We start from the raw sequence: 21,172 nt of genomic DNA, 5'->3' as shown, positions 1-21,172 counted from the left end.
GGCTGCGCTGTACAACGTGGCAGTGGCGGTACGTGGACCCGGCCTGCCAAAAACTGGCCCCCGTAACCCCCCCCTCGCCACCCCGGACCACTCCACACCAGTCCCCGCAATGAAGCCCCGCCCTGCCAGCGGAACGGCTCCCCCGGCCCCCCCCCCCACCCCCCCCGACTGTGGTGGTGCTGGACTCGGTCCGCAGCGACCACGCCAGGTCCCTGAAAGTTGTGAGGACACGCGCCCCACGCCGTCGGAGACTCGGCCCCTCGGGGGAGGGCCTCAGGTGACGTCCTGAGGCCGTCCATGTGACACGCGCCGTACTCCCGTGTACGCTGTTTTTGAGGGGGCGGAGCATCGGAGAAAGGCCCGCCCCCGATTCCAGCATAAAAATGGATTCTCTGGCCGATTGCTGAACGCGATTTCGGCGTCAGCGATCGGAGAATCCAACCCAATCTTACTTTACGGGATTGGGCGTCGCTGGCTCGGCCGGTATTTAGTCGTCATCCCTAACTGCCCTTGAGAAGGTGGTGGTGAGCTACCTTTGAACCAGGCTGAATGGCCTCCTGCTGCTCCTAATTCATATGTAATATCCCAGCATCCAATATACCCCTCCTTCCATTATACCCCTGCACACTCTACCCTCCCCTGCCTGCCTGCACTGTGTAATTATCAGTATAATCTAGCTCGTGTTGCCATAGTTACTTACTCTGCAGGTATTCCATCACCGTCTGCCTGATGTTAGCATTGGAAGTCGATCTGGATTCTCCCGGAGGACCTGGAGAGAGGAAGAGAAGTTAAATGGGAGGAGAGGATGAGGACAAATATCGAGAGATGTTACACAGGTGGAGAACGTAGTCAAGAAGGCAGATGGCATGCTGGCCTTCATTGGCCGGGGCATTGAGTATAAGAATTGGCAAGTCATGTTGCAGCTGTATAGAACCTTAGTTAGGCCACACTTGGAGTATAGTGTTCAATTCTGGTCGCCACACTACCAGAAGGTTGTGGAAGCTTTAGAGAGGGTGCAGAAGAGATTTACCAGAATGTTGCCTGGTATGGAGGGCATTAGCTATGAGGAGCGGTTGAATAAACTCGGTTTGTTCTCACTGGAACGAAGGAGGTTGAGGGGAGACCTGATAGAGGTATACAAAATTATGAGGGGCATAGACAGAGTGGATAGTCAGAGGCTTTTCCCCGGGGTAGAGGGGTCAATTACTAGGGGGCATAGGTTTAAGGTGAGAGGGGCAAGGTTTAGAGTAGATGTACGAGGCAAGTTTTTTACACAGAGGGTAGTGGGTGCCTGGAACTCGCTACCGGAGGAGGTAGTGGAAGCAGGGACGATAGTGACATTTAAGGGGCATCTTGACAAATACATGAATAGGATGGGAATAGAGGGATACGGACCCCGGAAGATTTTAGTTCAGACGGGCAGCATGGTCGGCACGGGCTTGGAGGGCCGAAGGGCCTGTTCCTGTGCTGTACTTTTCTTTGTTCTTTGTTTTGTATTGTGGTAAACTGAGATTATCTAATACATATCGAAGCTCTTTGTGTTCTTGTGGTATAGACCAGGGCTTCCCAGGACTGGCTTTGCATTATCAGAGAAGTGAGGAGTTGTGTGGGTCTGACTGAGATCAGGAACATTTCAGGCAGAGTCAGGAAGCCCATGAGGACAAGACCCCTCCCCTCAGTTATGTGATAATGGCTGTTCAGGGGCGACATGGTGGTGCAGGGACAGCATGGTGGCACAGTGGTTAGCACTGATGCCTCACAGCCCCAGGGTCCCGGGTTCAATTCCTTGGGCCTTGGGTCACTGTCTGTGCGGAGTCTGCACGTTCTCCCAGTGTCTGCGTGGGTTTCCTCCGGGTGCTCCGGTTTCTTCCCACAGTCTAAACATGTGCAGGTTAGGTGGATTGGCCATGATAAATTGCCCCTTAATGCCAAAAGAGTGAGGTGGGGTTATTGGGTTACGGGGACAGGCTGGTCTTTTGTCTGGTCAAATCTCACCTTGTGGCCCTGCTGGGCCCGGAGGTCCAGGTGGTCCTTGGAGGCCTCCGCCATTTGCTAGAACTGCAGGATGCAGAGAGAAGGGTGGTGATTAACACTGCGGACAGCAAATCTCAAATTATAATCTATCCAATAATCCCCTCAGATTTCCTCTTTTCAATTCCGCTGACTGAGAATCAGCTCTTCAACCACAATCACTCAAGCTCCCAGACTTAATGTGTCTTTTACAAATACTGACAGATAGTCATTTGTATCACAGAGCTTAACCTCCATACTATTCAGTCAGAAAGATGTGGATTCATGTCCCAATTCAGAGACTGGAGCACAAACTTCATGTTGACACTCTCATTGCTGTCCTGAGGGAGTGCTGCACTGTCAGAGGGTCAGTACTGAGGGAGTGCTGCACTGTCAGAGGGTCAGTACTGAGGGAGTTCCGCACTGTCAGAGGGTCAGTACTGAGGGAGTGCTGCACTGTCAGAGAGTCAGTACTGAGGGAGTGCCGCACTGTCAGAGGGTCAGTACTGAGGGAGTGCCGCACTGTCAGAGGGTCAGTACTGAGGGAGTGCTGCACTGTCAGAGGGTCAGTACTGAGGGAGTGCCGCACTGTCAGAGAGTCAGTACTGAGGGAGTGCTGCACTGTCAGAGGGTCAGTACTGAGGGAGTGCCGCACTGTCAGAGGGTCAGTACTGAGGGAGTGCTGCACAGTCAGAGGGTCAGTACTGAGGGAGTGCTGCACTGTCAGAGGGTCAGTACTGAGGGAGTGCTGCACTGTCAGAGGGTCAGTACTGAGGGAGTGCCGCACTGTCAGAGGGTCAGTACTGAGGGAGTGCCGCACTGTCAGAGGGACAGTACTGAGGGAGTGCTGCACTTTCAGAGGGTCAGTACCGAGGGAGTGCTGCACTGTCAGAGGGTCAGTACTGAGGGAGTGCCGCACTGTCAGAGGGTCAGTACTGAGGGAGTGGCGCACTGTCAGAGGGTCAGTACTGAGGGAGTGCTGCATTGTCAGAGGGTCAGTACTGAGGGAGTGATGCACTTTCAGAGGGTCAGTACCGAGGGAGTGCTGCACTGTCAGAGGGTCAGGACTGAGGGAGTGCTGCACAGTCAGAGGGTCAGTACCGAGGGAGTGATGCACTTTCAGAGGGTCAGTACCGAGGGAGTGCTGCACTGTCAGAGGGTCAGGACTGAGGGAGTGCTGCACTGTCAGAGGGTCAGTACTGAGGGAGTGCCGCACTGTCAGAGGGTCAGTACTGAGGGAGTGCTGCACTGTCAGAGGGTCAGTACTGAGGGAGTGCCGCACTGTCAGAGGGTCAGTACTGAGGGAGTGCCGCACTGTCAGAGGGACAGTACTGAGGGAGTGCTGCACTTTCAGAGGGTCAGTACCGAGGGAGTGCTGCACTGTCAGAGGGTCAGTACTGAGGGAGTGCCGCACTGTCAGAGGGTCAGTACCGAGGGAGTGCTGCACTGTCAGAGGGTCAGTACTGAGGGAGTGGCGCACTGTCAGAGGGTCAGTACTGAGGGAGTGCTGCATTGTCAGAGGGTCAGTACTGAGGGAGTGATGCATTTTCAGAGGGTCAGTACCGAGGGAGTGCTGCACTGTCAGAGGGTCAGGACTGAGGGAGTGCTGCACAGTCAGAGGGTCAGTACCGAGGGAGTGATGCACTTTCAGAGGGTCAGTACCGAGGGAGTGCTGCACTGTCAGAGGGTCAGGACTGAGGGAGTGCTGCACTGTCAGAGGGTCAGTACTGAGGGAGTGCTGCACTGTCAGAGGGTCAGTACTGAGGGAGTGCTGCCATGTCAGAGGGTCAGCACTGAGGGAGTGCTGCACTGTCAGAGGGTCAGTACTAAGGGAGTGCCGCACTGTCAGAGGGTCAGTACTGAGGGAATGCTGCGTTGTCAGAGGGTCAGTACAGAGGGAGCGCTGCACTGTCAGAGGGTCAGTACTGAGGGAGTGCCGCACTGTCAGAGGGTCAGTACGGAGGGAGCGACGCACTGTCAGAGGGTCAGTACTGAGGGAGTGCCGCACTGTCAGAGTGTCAGCACTGAGGGAGTGCTGCATCGTCAGAGGGTCAGTACTGAGGGAGTGCCGCACTGGCAGAGGGTCAGTACTGAGGGAGTGCCGCACTGTCAGAGGGTCAGTACTGAGGGAGTGCTGCACTTACAGAGGGTCAGTATTGAGGGAGTGCTGCGCTGTCAGAGAGTCAGTACTGAGGGAGTGCTGCACTGTCAGAGGGTCAGTACTGAGCGAGTGCTGCACTGTCAGAGGGTCAGTACTGAGGGAGTGCCGCACTGTCAGAGGGTCAGTACTGAGGGAGTGCCGCACTGTCAGAGGGTCAGTACTGAGGGAGTGCTGCACTGTCAGAGGGTCAGTACTGAGGGAGTGCCGCACTGTCAGAGGGTCAGTACTGAGGGAGTGCCGCACTGTCAGAGGGTCAGTACTGAGGGAGTGCTGCACTGTCAGAGGGTCAGTACTGAGGGAGTGCCGCACCGTCAGAGGGTCAGTACTGAGGGAGTGCCGCACCGTCAGAGGGTCAGTACTGAGGGAGTGCTGCACTGTATAGAGAGCTGAGATCAGGGGTGTAGAGTAATGCTCATGTGAGCAGAGAAATACTCCTCACTGTTACTCCTCACTGTACACAGGACAGGGGAATACTCCTCACTGTTACTCCTCACTGTACACAGGACAGGGGAATACTCCTCACTGTTACTCCTCACTGTACACAGGACAGGGAAATACTCCTCACTGTTACTCCTCACTGTACACAGGACAGAGGAATACTCCTCACTGTTACTCCTCACTGTACACAGGACAGGGGAATACTCCTCACTGTTACTCCTCACTATACACAGGACAGGGAAATACTCCTCACTGTTACTCCTCACTGTACACAGGACAGAGGAATACTCCTCACTGTTACTCCTCACTGTACACAGGACAGGGGAATACTCCTCACTGTTACTCTTCACTACACACAGGACAGGGAAATACTCCTCACTGTTACTCCTCACTGTACACAGGACAGGGGAATACTCCTCACTGTTACTCCTCACTGTACACAGGACAGGGGAATACTCCTCACTGTTACTCCTCACTGTACACAGGACAGGGAAATACTCCTCACTACACACAGGATAGGGAAATACTCCTCACTGTTACTCCTCACTGTACACAGGACAGGGATATACTCCTCACTGTACACAGGACAGGGAAATACTCCTCACTGTTACTCCTCACTGTACACAGGACAGGGGAATACTCCTCACTGTTACTCCTCACTGTACACAGGACAGGGGAATACTCCTCACTGTTACTCCTCACTGACACAGGACAGGGAAATACTCCTCACTGTACACAGGACAGGGGAATACTCCTCACTGTTACTCCTCACTGTACACAGGACAGGGGGATACTCCTCACTGTTACTCCTCACTGTACACAGGACAGGGAAATACTCCTCACTGTTACTCCTCACTGACACAGGACAGGGGAATACTCCTCACTGTTACTCCTCACTGTACACAGGACAGGGAAATACTCCTCACTGTTACTCCTCAGTACACACAGGACAGGGAAATACTCATCACTGTTACTCCTCACTGTACACAGGACAGGGGAATACTCCTCACTGTTACTCCTCACTGACACAGGACAGGGAAATACTCCTCACTGTTACTCCTCAGTACACACAGGACAGGGAAATACTCATCACTGTTACTCCTCACTGTACACAGGACAGGGGAATACTCCTCACTGTTACTCCTCACTGACACAGGACAGGGAAATACTCCTCACTGTTACTCCTCAGTACACACAGGACAGGGGAATACTCCTCACTGTTACTCCTCACTGTACACAGGACAGGGAAATACTTCTCACTGTTACTCCTCACTACACACAGGACAGGGAAATACTCCTCACTGTTACTCCTCACTACACACAGGACAGGGAAATACTCCTCACTGTTACTCCTCACTGTACACAGGACAGGGGAATACTCCTCACTGTTACTCCTCACTGACACAGGACAGGGAAATACTCCTCACTGTTACTCTTCACTGTACACAGGACAGGGGAATACTCCTCACTGTTACTCCTCACTGTACACAGGACAGGGGAATACTCCTCACTGTTACTCCTCACTGTACACAGGACAGGGAAATACTCCTCACTGTTACTCCTCACTACACACGGGACAGGGAAATACTCCTCACTGTTACTCCTCACTGTACACAGGACAGGGAAATACTCCTCACTGTTACCCCTCACTACACACAGGACAGGGAAATACTCCTCACTGTTACTCCTCACCGTACACAGGACAGGGAAATACTCCTCACTGTTACTCCTCACTGTACACAGGACAGGGAAATACTCCTCACTGTTACTCCTCACTGTACACAGGACAGGGGAATACTCCTCACTGTTACTCCTCACTACACACAGGACAGGGAAATACTCCTCACTGTTACTCCTCACTGACACAGGACAGGGGAATACACCTCACTGTTACTCCTCACTGACACAGGACAGGGAAATACTCCTCACTGTACACAGGACAGGGAAATACTCCTCACTGTTACTCCTCACTACACACAGGACAGGGGAATACTCCTCACTGTTACTCCTCACTGACACAGGACAGGGAAATACTCTTCACTGTTACTCCTCACTGACACAGGACAGGGAAATACTCCTCACTGTACACAGGACAGGGGAATACTCCTCACTGTTACTCCTCACTACACACAGGACAGGGAAATACTCCTCACTGTTACTCCTCACTGACACAGGACAGGGGAATACTCCTCACTGTTACTCCTCACTACACACAGGACAGGGAAATACTCCTCACTGTTACTCCTCACTGTACACAGGACAGGGGAATACTCCTCACTGTTACTCCTCACTGTACACAGGACAGGGAAATACTCCTCACTGTTACTCCTCACTACACACAGGACAGGGAAATACTCCTCACTGTTACTCCTCACTGTACACAGGACAGAGAAATACTCCTCACTGTTACTCCTCACTGACACAGGTCAGGGAAATACTCCTCACTGTACACAGGACAGGGGAATACTCCTCACTGTTACTCCTCACTACACAGGACAGGGAAATACTCCTCACTGTTACTCCTCACTGACACAGGACAGGGAAATACTCCTCACTGACACAGGACAGGGGAATACTCCTCACTGTTACTCCTCACTGACACAGGACAGGGGAATACTCCTCACTGTTACTCCTCACTGTACACAGGACAGGGGAATACTCCTCACTGTTACTCCTCACTACACACAGGACAGGGAAATACTCCTCACTGACACAGGACAGGGGAATACTCCTCACTGTTACTCCTCACTGACACAGGACAGGGAAATACTCCTCACTGTTACTCCTCACTGTACACAGGACAGGGAAATACTCCTCACTGTTACTCCTCACTGTACACAGGACAGGGGAATACTCCTCACTGTTACTCCTCACTGACACAGGACAGGGGAATACACCTCACTGTTACTCCTCACTGACACAGGACAGGGAAATACTCCTCACTGTACACAGGACAGGGAAATACTCCTCACTGTTACTCCTCACTGACACAGGACAGGGAAATACTCCTCACTGTACACAGGACAGGGGAATACTCCTCACTGTTACTCCTCACTACACACAGGACAGGGAAATACTCCTCACTGTTACTCCTCACTGACACAGGACAGGGGAATACTCCTCACTGTTACTCCTCACTGTACACAGGACAGGGAAATACTCCTCACTGTTACTCCTCACTGTACACAGGACAGGGAAATACTCCTCACTGTTACTCCACACTACACACAGGACAGGGAAATACTCCTCACTGTTACTCCTCACTGACACAGGACAGGGGAATACTCCTCACTGTTACTCCTCACTACACACAGGACAGGGAAATACTCCTCACTGTTACTCCTCACTGACACAGGACAGGGGAATACTCCTCACTGTTACTCCTCACTGTACACAGGACAGGGAAATACTCCTCACTGTTACTCCTCACTGACACAGGACAGGGAAATACTCCTCACTGTACACAGGACAGGGAAATACTCCTCACTGTTACTCCTCACTGTACACAGGACAGGGGAATACTCCTCACTGTTACTCCTCACTGTACACAGGACAGGGGAATACTCCTCACTGTTACTCCTCACTACACACAGGACAGGGAAATACTCCTCACTGTTACTCCTCACTGTACACAGGACAGGGAAATACTCCTCACTGTTACTCTCACTGTACACAGGACAGGGAAATACTCCTCACTGTTACTCCTCACTGTACACAGGACAGAGGAATACTCCTCACTGTTACTCCTCACTACACACAGGACAGGGAAATACTCCTCACTGTTACTCCTCACTGACACAGGACAGGGGAATACTCCTCACTGTTACTCCTCACTACACACAGGACAGGGAAATACTCCTCACTGTTACTCTCACTGTACACAGGACAGGGAAATACTCCTCACTGTTACTCCTCACTGACACAGGTCAGGGAAATACTCCTCACTGTACACAGGACAGGGGAATACTCCTCACTGTTACTCCTCACTACATACAGGACAGGGAAATACTCCTCACTGTTACTCCTCACTACACACAGGACAGGGAAATACTCCTCACTGTTACTCCTCACTACACACAGGACAGGGAAATACTCCTCACTGTTACTCCTCACTGACACAGGACAGGGGAATACTCCTCACTGTTACTCCTCACTGACACAGGACAGGGGAATACTCCTCACTGTTACTCCTCACTGTACACAGGACAGGGGAATACTCCTCACTGTTACTCCTCACTACACACAGGACAGGGAAATACTCCTCACTGTTACTCTCACTGTACACAGGACAGGGGAATACTCCTCACTGTTACTCCTCACTGACACAGGACAGGGGAATACTCCTCACTGTTACTCCTCACTACACACAGGACAGGGAAATACTCCTCACTGTTACTCCTCACTGCACACAGGACAGGGGAATACTCCTCACTGTTACTCCTCACTGTACACAGGACAGGGGAATACTCCTCACTGTTACTCCTCACTGTACACAGGACAGGGGAATACTCCTCACTGTTACTCCTCACTGACACAGGTCAGGGAAATACTCCTCACTGTACACAGGACAGGGGAATACTCCTCACTGTTACTCCTCACTGTACACAGGACAGGGGAATACTCCTCACTGTTACTCCTCACTGACACAGGACAGGGGAATACTCCTCACTGTTACTCCTCACTGACACAGGACAGGGGAATACTCCTCACTGTTACTCCTCACTGTACACAGGACAGGGGAATACTCCTCACTGTTACTCCTCACTGTACACAGGACAGGGGAATACTCCTCACTGTTACTCCTCACTGACACAGGACAGGGGAATACTCCTCACTGTTACTCCTCACTGTACACAGGACAGGGGAATACTCCTCACTGTTACTGCTCACTGTACATAGAGCAGGAGAACATTCCTTACTTCCTGGGGTCAATATTTCTTCCTCAACCAAATTATGGAACAGATGACCTGGGTCATTTTCACTCCCCTGCTTGTGGCAACTTTTTGTGCTCAAAGTGGCCGCTGTGTTTGCTCCCTTTCAATAACCCCACAACATTTCAAAAGGTGTTCATTCGCTGTAAGGTGTGTTGGGAGATTGTTAAATGCGTTATGGAAAAGGTCTTTGTGGAAGCAATCGCAGTTCTTCCTGCTGCTCAGCGTGGAGCTGATGTTTCTTATTCCAAAGCAGATGCACTAATTGCAGGCGGGAGGTCCTGAGCAGGGACAGGGCGGAGCGAGGACAGGTCACAGGTCAGCTTTATCCACAGCTATAACCTGACCAGCTGCTGCCCAGTTACTCAGTGTAAAAACAATCCTGGAGAACCCAGGGGTTGGAATGAACAATATTCCTACCTCGGGATGAGCGTCCGGGAATACCAGGAGCCCCTGGAATTCCGATTTCTCCTCTTTCACCTAGCAACACAAGTAGATCAGGAAAGAGTGAGAATGGGATTGAATGTTCCGTCATCTTCTCACTCAAATGTGTGTCTCTCTGGCTGCAAATCAAACTTTTCAATAATCATTAAACCAGTGAATCAGGGCGTTCCATCTGTGAGGGGTTCACGGAATACTGATGTGTGAAATATCAGGTGCCTTTGTCAGGGTGTTGTTCACCCGGGTCTGAGGCACAGAGTATGTCTGGATCACAGGCTAGTATTGCAAGGCTTCTGTTAAAGGGCCAATAATTCCAAGACTGAGGGTTCAAATCCCACCACAGAGCTTTGAGAGTTCACATTTACTCTTTAGATCCAGAAATAAACTGATCTCAGTGAAAGTGATTGTGGAATTACCCAATCGTTATAAAAACACAGCTGGTTTACGAATGTCTTTTCGGGAAGGAAATGTGGCAAGCTTACCCAGCCTGGGTCTGAATGCGACTCCATTCACAAACCAATCGGTTGCCTTTAAGTGCACTCCAGAATGGCCCAGCAAGCCAGGCTTCTCACCTCCTCCTCAGACAATGAGCATTAAATGCTGCCCTTGTAACAACACCACCATCACCAAAATAAGGAGAAGCTGCAACAAGGTTAACATCACATTGAGAATCCCAATCACCCACCCCTCTCAACAGCACTGAGTCCAACACCAACTCCCCACTCCCTCTCCCCCACACTCACCTCTCCCCCACTCTCCCCTCTCCCAATCCCCCCTCCCCCACATCCCCCCTCCCCCACTCCCTGATGCACGATCAATTACACAAAGACGAGAGTAGGAGGTAATCGAAGATGTGGGGCCTCCTACAGCAGCTGACAAAATGGCTGCTGTACTGGGCGCACACATATTTATACTCCGCCTACTGGGCGGAGCCAGCAGGCAGGGATCTACCCCCATACCTGTAGACCAGGGGCCTTACCGTAAAGCACCTATATCAACATCCTATATATATACAATATATACATCAGTGGTGACTACCACACTCCCCCTCCCAATCCCCCCTCCCCCACTTCCCCCTTCCAATTCCCCTCTTCCCCACTCCCCCTCACCCCCTCTCCCCACTCCCCCATCTCATCCCACCTCCCCCACTCCTCCTCCCCCACTCCCCCTCACCTCCCCCACTCCCCCTCCCCTCCCCTACTCCCTCTACCCCCTCCCCCACTCCACCTCTCTCCCACTCCCCCACCCTCTCCCCTCCCCCACTCCCCCTCCCCCACTCCCACTCCCCCTCCCCCACTCCCCCTCCCCCACTCTCCCCTCCCCCACTCCTCCTCCTCCCCCCACTCTCCCCTCCCCCACTCCCCCTCCCCCACTCCCACTTCACTTCTCTCCCACTTCACCTCTCTCCCACTTCACCTCTCTCCCACTTCACCTCTCTCCCACTTCACCTCTCTCCCACTTCACCTCTCTCCCACTTCACCTCTCTCCCACTTCACCTCTCTCCCACTCCCCACTCCCTTCCCCCGAGCTGGCCCCGTGACCCAGGAGAGGAAGCTGGGAGCCTGAGACAGGTGGTTCGGTCACAAATGAGTGAGATCATTGGGAGATGTGTCAGCGAATATTATAGAAACACGTTTAATTCGACATACTGACCTCTGCCACCTTGCCGGCCGGGGGGTCCAGCTGGACCTGGGGGTCCCGGGGGACCAGGAACAAATGAACCACCTGTTGAATAAGAACAGAGAGTGCGAGTGAGATTGTGTGCAAGGTGATGCTCAGTCACTGGCAGACTGCAATAGGAAAAACATGGAAGCGGCTGTCTCAGATCCTCTGGAATAATGTTCGGGTAGAAGATGAGAAAATGTGTCCTCACCTTCCAACTGGGCTCAAGTGTTAAACCTCAGAAACAGTCTCCTATTCCCCTGAAGGGACTGTCCTGGTCACACTACACCCAACAAAAGATAAGGTTGAAGCATACCCAATATTCTTCAGCCAGAAGTGCCGAGTGGATGATCCATCTCGATCTCCTCCAGATGTACCAGCCTCCCCGAACAGACGCCGGAATGTGGCGACTAGGGGCTTTTCACAGTAACTTCATTTGAAGCCTACTGGTGACAATAAGCAATTTTCATTTCATTCATGTCCCGAGCATCACAGGTGTCAGTCTGCAGCCAATACGATGCACCCCATGTGATATCAAGAAACGGCTGAAGGCCCTGGATATTGCACCAGTTATGGGCCTTGACAATATTCAGCAATAGTACTGAAGACATGTGCTCCAAAACTTGCCGCACCCCTAGCCAAGATGTTCCACTACAGCTTCAACACTGGCATCTACCCGGCAATGGGGAAAATTGCCCAGGTGTGTCCTGTACACAAAAATGCAACCTGTCCAATCAACGCATTATCAGTCTACACTCAAACATCAGCAAAGTGAGGGAAGGAGTCAGCAACAGTGCTATCACGCGGCACTTACTCAGCAATAACCTGCTCACGGATGCTCAGTTTGGGTCCCGCCAGGGTCACCCAGTTCCTGACCTCATTACAGCCTTGGTTCAAACTTGGACAAAAGAGCTGAATGCCAGAGGTGAGGTGGGAGTGACTGCCCTCAACATCAAGGCAGCATCTGACCGAGTGTGGCATCAAGGAGCCCGAGCTAAACTGGAGTCAATGGGAATCAGGGGGAAAACTCTCCGCTGGTTGGAGTCATACCCGGCACAAAGGAAGATGGTTGTGGTGGTTGGAGGTCAATCATCTCAGCTCCAGGACATCACTGCAGGAGTTCCTCAGGGGAGTGACCTCGGCCCGACCATCTTCAGCTGCTTCATCAAGGACCTTCCTTCTAATGTAAGGTCAGTTTGGGGATGTTTGCGGATGACTGCACAATGTTCAGCACCATTCACGACTCCTCCGACACTGAAGCAGTCCCTGTCCGAATGCAGCAAGGGGACAATATCCAGGCTCGGGCTGACAAGCAGCAAGTTACATTCACACCACACAAGTGCCAGGCAATGACCATCTCCTACAAGAGAGGATCTAACCCCCGAACCTTGACATTCAATGGCATTACCATCGCTGAATCCCCACAATCAACATCCTGGGGGTTACCATTGATCAGAAACTGAACTGGACCCAGCCACATTAATACTGTGACTACCAGGGCAGGTCAGAGGCTGGGAATCCTACGGTGAGTAACTCACCTCCTGACCCCCCCAAAGTCTGTCCACCATCTACAAGGCACAAGTCAGGAGTGTGATAAAAAAAAACTCCACTTGCCTGGGTGAGTGCAGCGCTAATAATAATAATAATCCTTTATTGTCACAAGAATAAAGTTATTGTGAAAAGCCCCGAGTACACTCAAGATGCTCGACACCATCCAGGACAAAGCAGCTTGATTGCTCCCCCTTCCACAAACATTCAAACCCTCCGTCACTGACAAACAGTGGCAGCCGTGTGTACCATCTACAAGGTGCACTGCAGCAACTCACCAAGGTTCCTTAGACAGCACCTTCCAAACCCACGACCACTGCCACCTAGAAGGACAAGAGCAGCAGATACCTGGGAACCCCACCACCTGGAGGTCCCCCTCCAAGTCACTCACCACCCCGACTTGGAAATGTATCGCCGTTCCTTCACTGTCGCTGGGTCAGAATCCTGGACCCTTTCCCGAACAGCACAGTGGGTGTGCCTACACTCAGCGACTGCAGCAGCTCACAACCACCTTCTCAAGGGCAATTCGGAATGGACAACCAATGCTGGCCCAGCCAGTGGAGTCCACATACTGTAAAAATTACCCCGAGAGACATGGCGGATTGGGGTCACAGTGGGTCAATGTCCCACCCTAGTTGGTGCTGACACCTGGATAGAATATCCAAGACTGTTCCTGGGAAATAAATCACAATACTGCTCTCACCAACCATTTCCACTCAATGGTTCAATCAGACCTCTCCGGACTGGTCAGAGAGAGGGGACAAGACCATCCCGAGGGAATGACAGTTATCACACCTGTGATAATTGGACAGTGATTTACACAACGACAGGGTCAGACTTACCGCCTCCAGACACACCTGGTAATCCTGGCTGACCAACTTCACCTACAAGAAGCAAAAGGGTAAACATTGAGTGGAACAGTCTCTAGTGCACCACTGATATCCACACTGACCCACACTGTAACACTGATATACACGGTGTCCCTCACTGTAACACTGATATCCACTGTGTCCCTCACTGTAACACTGATATACACCGTGTCCCTCACTGTAACACTGATATACACTGTGTCCCTCTCTGTGACACTGATATCCACACTGTCCACACTGTAACACTGATATACACTGTGTCCCTCACTGTAACACTGATATACACTGTGTCCCTCTCTGTGACACTGATATCCACACTGTCCCACACTGTAACACTGATATACACTGTGTCCCTCACTGTAACACTGATATCCACCGTGTCCCTCACTGTAACACTGATATCCAATGTGTCCCTCACTGTAACACTGATATCCACTGTGTCCCTCACTGTGTCACTGATATACACTGTGTCCCTCACTGTAACACTGATATACACTGTGTCCCTCACTGTAACACTGATATCCACTGTGTCCCTCACTGTAACACTGATATCCACTGTGTCCCTCACTGTGTCACTGATATACACTGTGTCCCTCACTGTAACACTGATATATACTGTGTCCCTCACTGTAACACTGATATCCACTGTGTCCCTCACTGTAACACTGATATACACCGTGTCCCTCACTGTAACACTGATATACACTGTGTCCCTCTCTGTGACACTGATATCCACACTGTCCCACACTGTAACACTGATATACACTGTGTCCCTCACTGTAACACTGATATACACTGTGTCCCTCTCTGTGACACTGATATCCACACTGTCCCACACTGTAACACTGATATACACTGTGTCCCTCACTGTAACACTGATATCCACCGTGTCCCTCACTGTAACACTGATATCCAATGTGTCCCTCACTGTAACACTGATATCCACTGTGTCCCTCACTGTGTCACTGATATACACTGTGTCCCTCACTGTAACACTGATATACACTGTGTCCCTCACTGTAACACTGATATCCACTGTGTCCCTCACTGTAACACTGATATCCACTGTGTCCCTCACTGTGTCACTGATATACACTGTGTCCCTCACTGTAACACTGATATCCATACTGTCCCTCACTGTAACACTGATATACACTGTGTCCCTCATTGTAACACTGATATCCACTGTGTCCCTCACTGTGACACTGATATACACTGTGTCCCTCACTGTAACACTGATGTACACTGTGTCCCTCACTGTAACACTGATGTACACTGTGTCCCTCACTGTAACACTGATATACACTGTGTCCCTCACTGTAACACTGATATACACTGTGTCCCTCACTGTAACAGTGATATACACTGTGTCCCTCACTGTAACACTGATATACACTGTGTCCCTCACTGTAACAGTGATATACACAGTGTCCCTCACTGTAACACTGATATACACTGTGTCCCTCACTGTAACACTGATATACACTGTGTCACTCACTGTAACACTGATATACACTGTGTCCCTCACTGTGACACTGATACACACTGTGTCCCTCACTGTAACACTGATATACACTGTGTCCCTCACTGTAACACTGATATACACTGTGTCCCTCAATGTAACACTGATATACACTGTGTCCCTCACTGTAACACTGATATACACTGTGTCCCTCACTGTAACACTGATATCCACTGTGTCCCTCACTGTAACAGTGATATACACTGTGTCCCTCACTGTAACACTGATATACACCGTGTCCCTCACTGTAACACTGATATAGACTGTGTCCCTCACTGTAACACTGATATCCATACTGTCCCACACTGTAACACTGATATACACTGTGTCCCTCACTGTAACACTGATATACACTGTGTCCCTCACTGTGACACTGATACACACTGTGTCCCTCACTGTAACACTGATATACAATGTGTCCCTCACTGTAACACTGATATACACTGTGTCCCTCACTGTGACACTGATACACACTGTGTCCCTCACTGTAACACTGATATCCACTGTGTCCCTCACTATAACAGTGATATACAGTGTGTCCCTCACTGTAATACTGATATACACTGTGTCCCTCACTGTAACACTGATATCCACTGTGTCCCTCACTGTGACACTGATATACACTGTGTCCCTCACTGTGACACTGATATACACCGTGTCCCTCACTGTAACACTGATATACACCGTGTCCCTCACTGTAACACTGATATCCACTGTGTCCCTCACTGTGACACTGATATACACTGTGTCCCTCACTGTAACACTGATATACACCGTTTTCCTCACTGTGACACTGATATACACTGTGTCCCTCACTGTAACACTGATATCCACTGTGTCCCTCACTGTAACGCTGATATACACTGTGTCCCGCACTGTAACACTGATATACACTGTGTCCCTCACTGTAACACTGATATCCACCGTGTCCCTCACTGTAACACTGATATACACTGTGTCCCTCGCTGTAACACTGATATACACTGTGTCCCTCATTGTAACACTGATATACACTGTGTCCCTCACTGTAACCGTGATATACACCGTGTCCCTCACTGTAACACTGATATAGACTGTGTCCCTCACTGTAACACTGATATCCATACTGTCCCACACTGTAACACTGATATACACTGTGTCCCTCACTGTAACACTGATATCCACTGTGTCCCTCACTGTGACACTGATACACACTGTGTCCCTCACTGTAACACTGATATACACTGTGTCCCTCACTGTAACACTGATATACACTGTGTCCCTCACTGTGACACTGATACACACTGTGTCCCTCACTGTAACACTGATATACACTGTGTCCCTCACTGTAACACTGATATACACTGTGTCCCTCAATGTAACACTGATAGACACTGTGTCCCTCACTGTAACACTGATATACACTGTGTCCCTCACTGTAACACTGATATACACTGTGTCCCTCACTGTAACACTGATATCCACTGTGTCCCTCACTATAACAGTGATATACAGTGTGTCCCTCACTGTAATACTGATATACACTGTGTCCCTCACTGTAACACTGATATCCACTGTGTCCCTCACTGTGACACTGATATACACTGAGTCCCTCACTGTGACACTGATATACACCGTGTCCCTCACTGTAACACTGATATACACCGTGTCCCTCACTGTAACACTGATATCCACTGTGTCCCTCACTGTGACACTGATATACACTGTGTCCCTCACTGTAACACTGATATACACCGTTTCCCTCACTGTGACCCTGATATACACTGTGTCCCTCACTGTAACACTGATATACACCGTGTCCCTCACTGTAACAATGATATACACCGTGTCCCACACTGTGTCACTGATATACACCGTGTCCCTCACTGTAACACTGATATACACTGTGTCCCTCACTGTAACACTGATATACACTGTGTCCCTCACTGTGACACTGATATACACTTTGTCCCTCACTGTAACACTGAAATACACTGTGTCCCTCACTGTAACACTGATATACACCGTGTCCCTCACTGTGACACTGATACACACTGTGTCCCTCACTGTAACACTGATATACACTGTGTCCCTCACTGTAACACTGATATACACTGTGTCCCTCAATGTAACACTGATATACACTGTGTCCCTCACTGTAACACTGATAGACACTGTGTCCCTCACTGTAACACTGATATACACTGTGTCCCTCACTATAACAGTGATATACAGTGTGTCCCTCACTGTAATACTGATATACACTGTGTCCCTCACTGTAACACTGATATCCACTGTGTCCCTCACTGTGACACTGATATACACTGTGTCCCTCACTGTGACACTGATATACACCGTGTCCCTCACTGTAACACTGATATACACCGTGTCCCTCACTGTAACACTGATATCCACTGTGTCCCTCACTGTGACACTGATATACACTGTGTCCCTCACTCTAACACTGATATACACCGTTTCCCTCACTGTGACACTGATATACACTGTGTCCCTCACTGTAACAATGATATACACCGTGTCCCACACTGTGTCACTGATATACACCGTGTCCCTCACTGTAACACTGATATACACTGTGTCCCTCACTGTAACACTGATATACACTGTGTCCCTCACTGTGACACTGATATACACTTTGTCCCTCACTGTAACACTGATATACACTGTGTCCCTCACTGTAACACTGATATACACCGTGTCCCTCACTGTGACACTGATACACACTGTGTCCCTCACTGTAACACTGATATACACTGTGTCCCTCACTGTAACACTGATATACACTGTGTCCCTCAATGTAACACTGATATACACTGTGTCCCTCACTGTAACACTGATATACACTGTGTCCCTCACTGTAACACTGATATCCACTGTGTCCCTCACTATAACAGTGATATACAGTGTGTCCCTCACTGTAATACTGATATACACTGTGTCCCTCACTGTAACACTGATATCCACTGTGTCCCTCACTGTGACACTGATATACACTGTGTCCCTCACTGTGACACTGATATACACCGTGTCCCTCACTGTAACACTGATATACACCGTGTCCCTCACTGTAACACTGATATCCACTGTGTCCCTCACTGTGACACTGATATACACTGTGTCCCTCACTGTAACACTGATATACACCGTTTCCCTCACTGTGACACTGATATACACTGTGTCCCTCACTGTAACACAGATATCCACTGTGTCCCTCACTGTAACACTGATATACACTGTGTCCCTCACTGTGACACTGATATACACTTTGTCCCTCACTGTAACACTGATATACACTGTGTCCCTCACTGTAACACTGATATACACTGTGTCCCTCAATGTAACACTGATATACACTGTGTCCCTCACTGTAACACTGATAGACAGTGTGTCCCTCACTGTAACACTGATATACACTGTGTCCCTCACTATAACAGTGATATACAGTGTGTCCCTCACTGTAATACTGTTATACACTGTGTCCCTCACTGTAACACTGATATCCACTGTGTCCCTCACTGTGACACTGATATACACTGTGTCCCTCACTGTGACACTGATATACACCGTGTCCCTCACTGTAACACTGATATACACCGTGTCCCTCACTGTAACACTGATATCCACTGTGTCCCTCACTGTGACACTGATATACACTGTGTCCCTCACTCTAACACTGATATACACCGTTTCCCTCACTGTGACACTGATATACACTGTGTCCCTCACTGTAGCAATGATATACACCGTGTCCCACACTGTGTCACTGATATACACCGTGTCCCTCACTGTAACACTGATATACACTGTGTCCCTCACTGTAACACTGATATACACTGTGTCCCTCACTGTGACACTGATATACACTTTGTCCCTCACTGTAACACTGATATACACTGTGTCCCTCACTGTAACACTGATATACACCGTGTCCCTCACTGTGACACTGATACACACTGTGTCCCTCACTGTAACACTGATATACACTGTGTCCCTCACTGTAACACTGATATACACTGTGTCCCTCAATGTAACACTGATATACACTGTGTCCCTCACTGTAACACTGATATACACTGTGTCCCTCACTGTAACACTGATATCCACTGTGTCCCTCACTATAACAGTGATATATAGTGTGTCCCTCACTGTAATACTGATATACACTGTGTCCCTCACTGTAACACTGATATCCACTGTGTCCCTCACTGTGACACTGATATACACTGTGTCCCTCACTGTGACACTGATATACACCGTGTCCCTCACTGTAACACTGATATACACTGTGTCCCTCACTGTAACACTGATATCCACTGTGTCCCTCACTGTGACACTGATATACACTGTGTCCCTCACTGTAACACTGATATACACCGTTTCCCTCACTGTGACACTGATATACACTGTGTCCCTCACTGTAACACAGATATCCACTGTGTCCCTCACTGTAACACAGATATACACTGTGTCCCGCACTGTAACACTGATATACACTGTGTCCCTCACTGTAACACTGATATCCACCGTGTCCCTCACTGTAACACTGATATACACTGTGTCCCTCACTGTAACACTGATATACACCGTGTCCCTCACTGTAACAATGATATACACTGTGTCCCACACTGTGTCACTGATATACACCGTGTACCTCACTGTAACACTGATATACACTGTGTCCCTCACTGTAACACTGATATACACTGTGTCCCTCACTGTGACACTGATATACACTTTGTCCCTCACTGTAACACTGATATACACTGTGTCCCTCACTGTAACACTGATATACACCGTGTCCCTCACTGTGTCACTGATATACACTGTGTCCCTCACTGTGTCACTGATATACACCGTGTCCCTCACTGTAACACGGTTATACACTGTGTCCCTCACTGTAACACTGATGTACACCGTGTCCCTCACTGTAACACTGATATACACTGTGTCCCTCACTGTAACACTGATATACACTGTGTCTCTCACTGTAACACTGATATACACCGTGTCCCTCACTGTAACACTGATATACACTTGTGTCCCTCATTGTAACACTGATATACACTGTGTCCCTCACTGTAACAGTGATATACACCGTGTCCCTCACTGTAACACTGATATACACCGTGTCCCTCACTGTAACACTGATATACACTGTGTCCCTCACTGTAACACTGATATACAACGTGTCCCTCACTGTAACACTGATATACACTGTGTCCCTCACTGTAACACTGATATACACCGTGTCCCTCACTGTAACACTGATATACACTGTGTCCCTCATTGTAACACTGATATACACTGTGTCCCTCACTGTGTCACTGATATACACCGCGCCCCTCACTTTAACACTGATATACACCGTGTCCCTCACTGTAACACTGATATACACCGCGCCCCTCATTGTAACACTGATATACACCATGTCCCTCACTGTAACAGTGATATAGAACATAGAACGATACAGCGCAGTACAGGCCCTTCGGCCCACGATGTTGCACAGACATGGGAAGTCAAAAAACAAAAGCCATCTAACCTACACTATGCCATTATCATACATATGCTTATCCAATAAACTTTTAAATGC

At 49.6% G+C, this 21,172-nt stretch overlaps 1 protein-coding gene across 2 annotated transcripts in view; it reads right to left on the bottom strand.

Moving 5' to 3' along the window:
* Positions 1-21,172, bottom strand: part of LOC140393375 (uncharacterized) — a 288,449-nt gene that overhangs the window by 62,706 nt on the left and 204,571 nt on the right. For both annotated transcript variants that reach the window (XM_072479760.1, XM_072479759.1), the window contains exons 38-42: positions 14,034-14,075; positions 11,635-11,706; positions 9,961-10,020; positions 1,996-2,058; positions 701-769 (exon numbers count right to left, since the gene is read on the bottom strand). In XM_072479760.1, the coding sequence (XP_072335861.1) occupies positions 701-769; positions 1,996-2,058; positions 9,961-10,020; positions 11,635-11,706; positions 14,034-14,075 (306 nt within the window). The remainder of the gene's footprint in view (positions 1-700; positions 770-1,995; positions 2,059-9,960; positions 10,021-11,634; positions 11,707-14,033; positions 14,076-21,172) is intronic.

The sequence above is a fragment of the Scyliorhinus torazame genome, chromosome 16 (genome assembly GCF_047496885.1).
Source record: "Scyliorhinus torazame isolate Kashiwa2021f chromosome 16, sScyTor2.1, whole genome shotgun sequence".
In the NCBI taxonomy this organism is placed as follows: Eukaryota; Metazoa; Chordata; class Chondrichthyes; order Carcharhiniformes; family Scyliorhinidae; genus Scyliorhinus; species Scyliorhinus torazame.
This window is presented reverse-complemented; position numbering and strand designations above follow the sequence as displayed.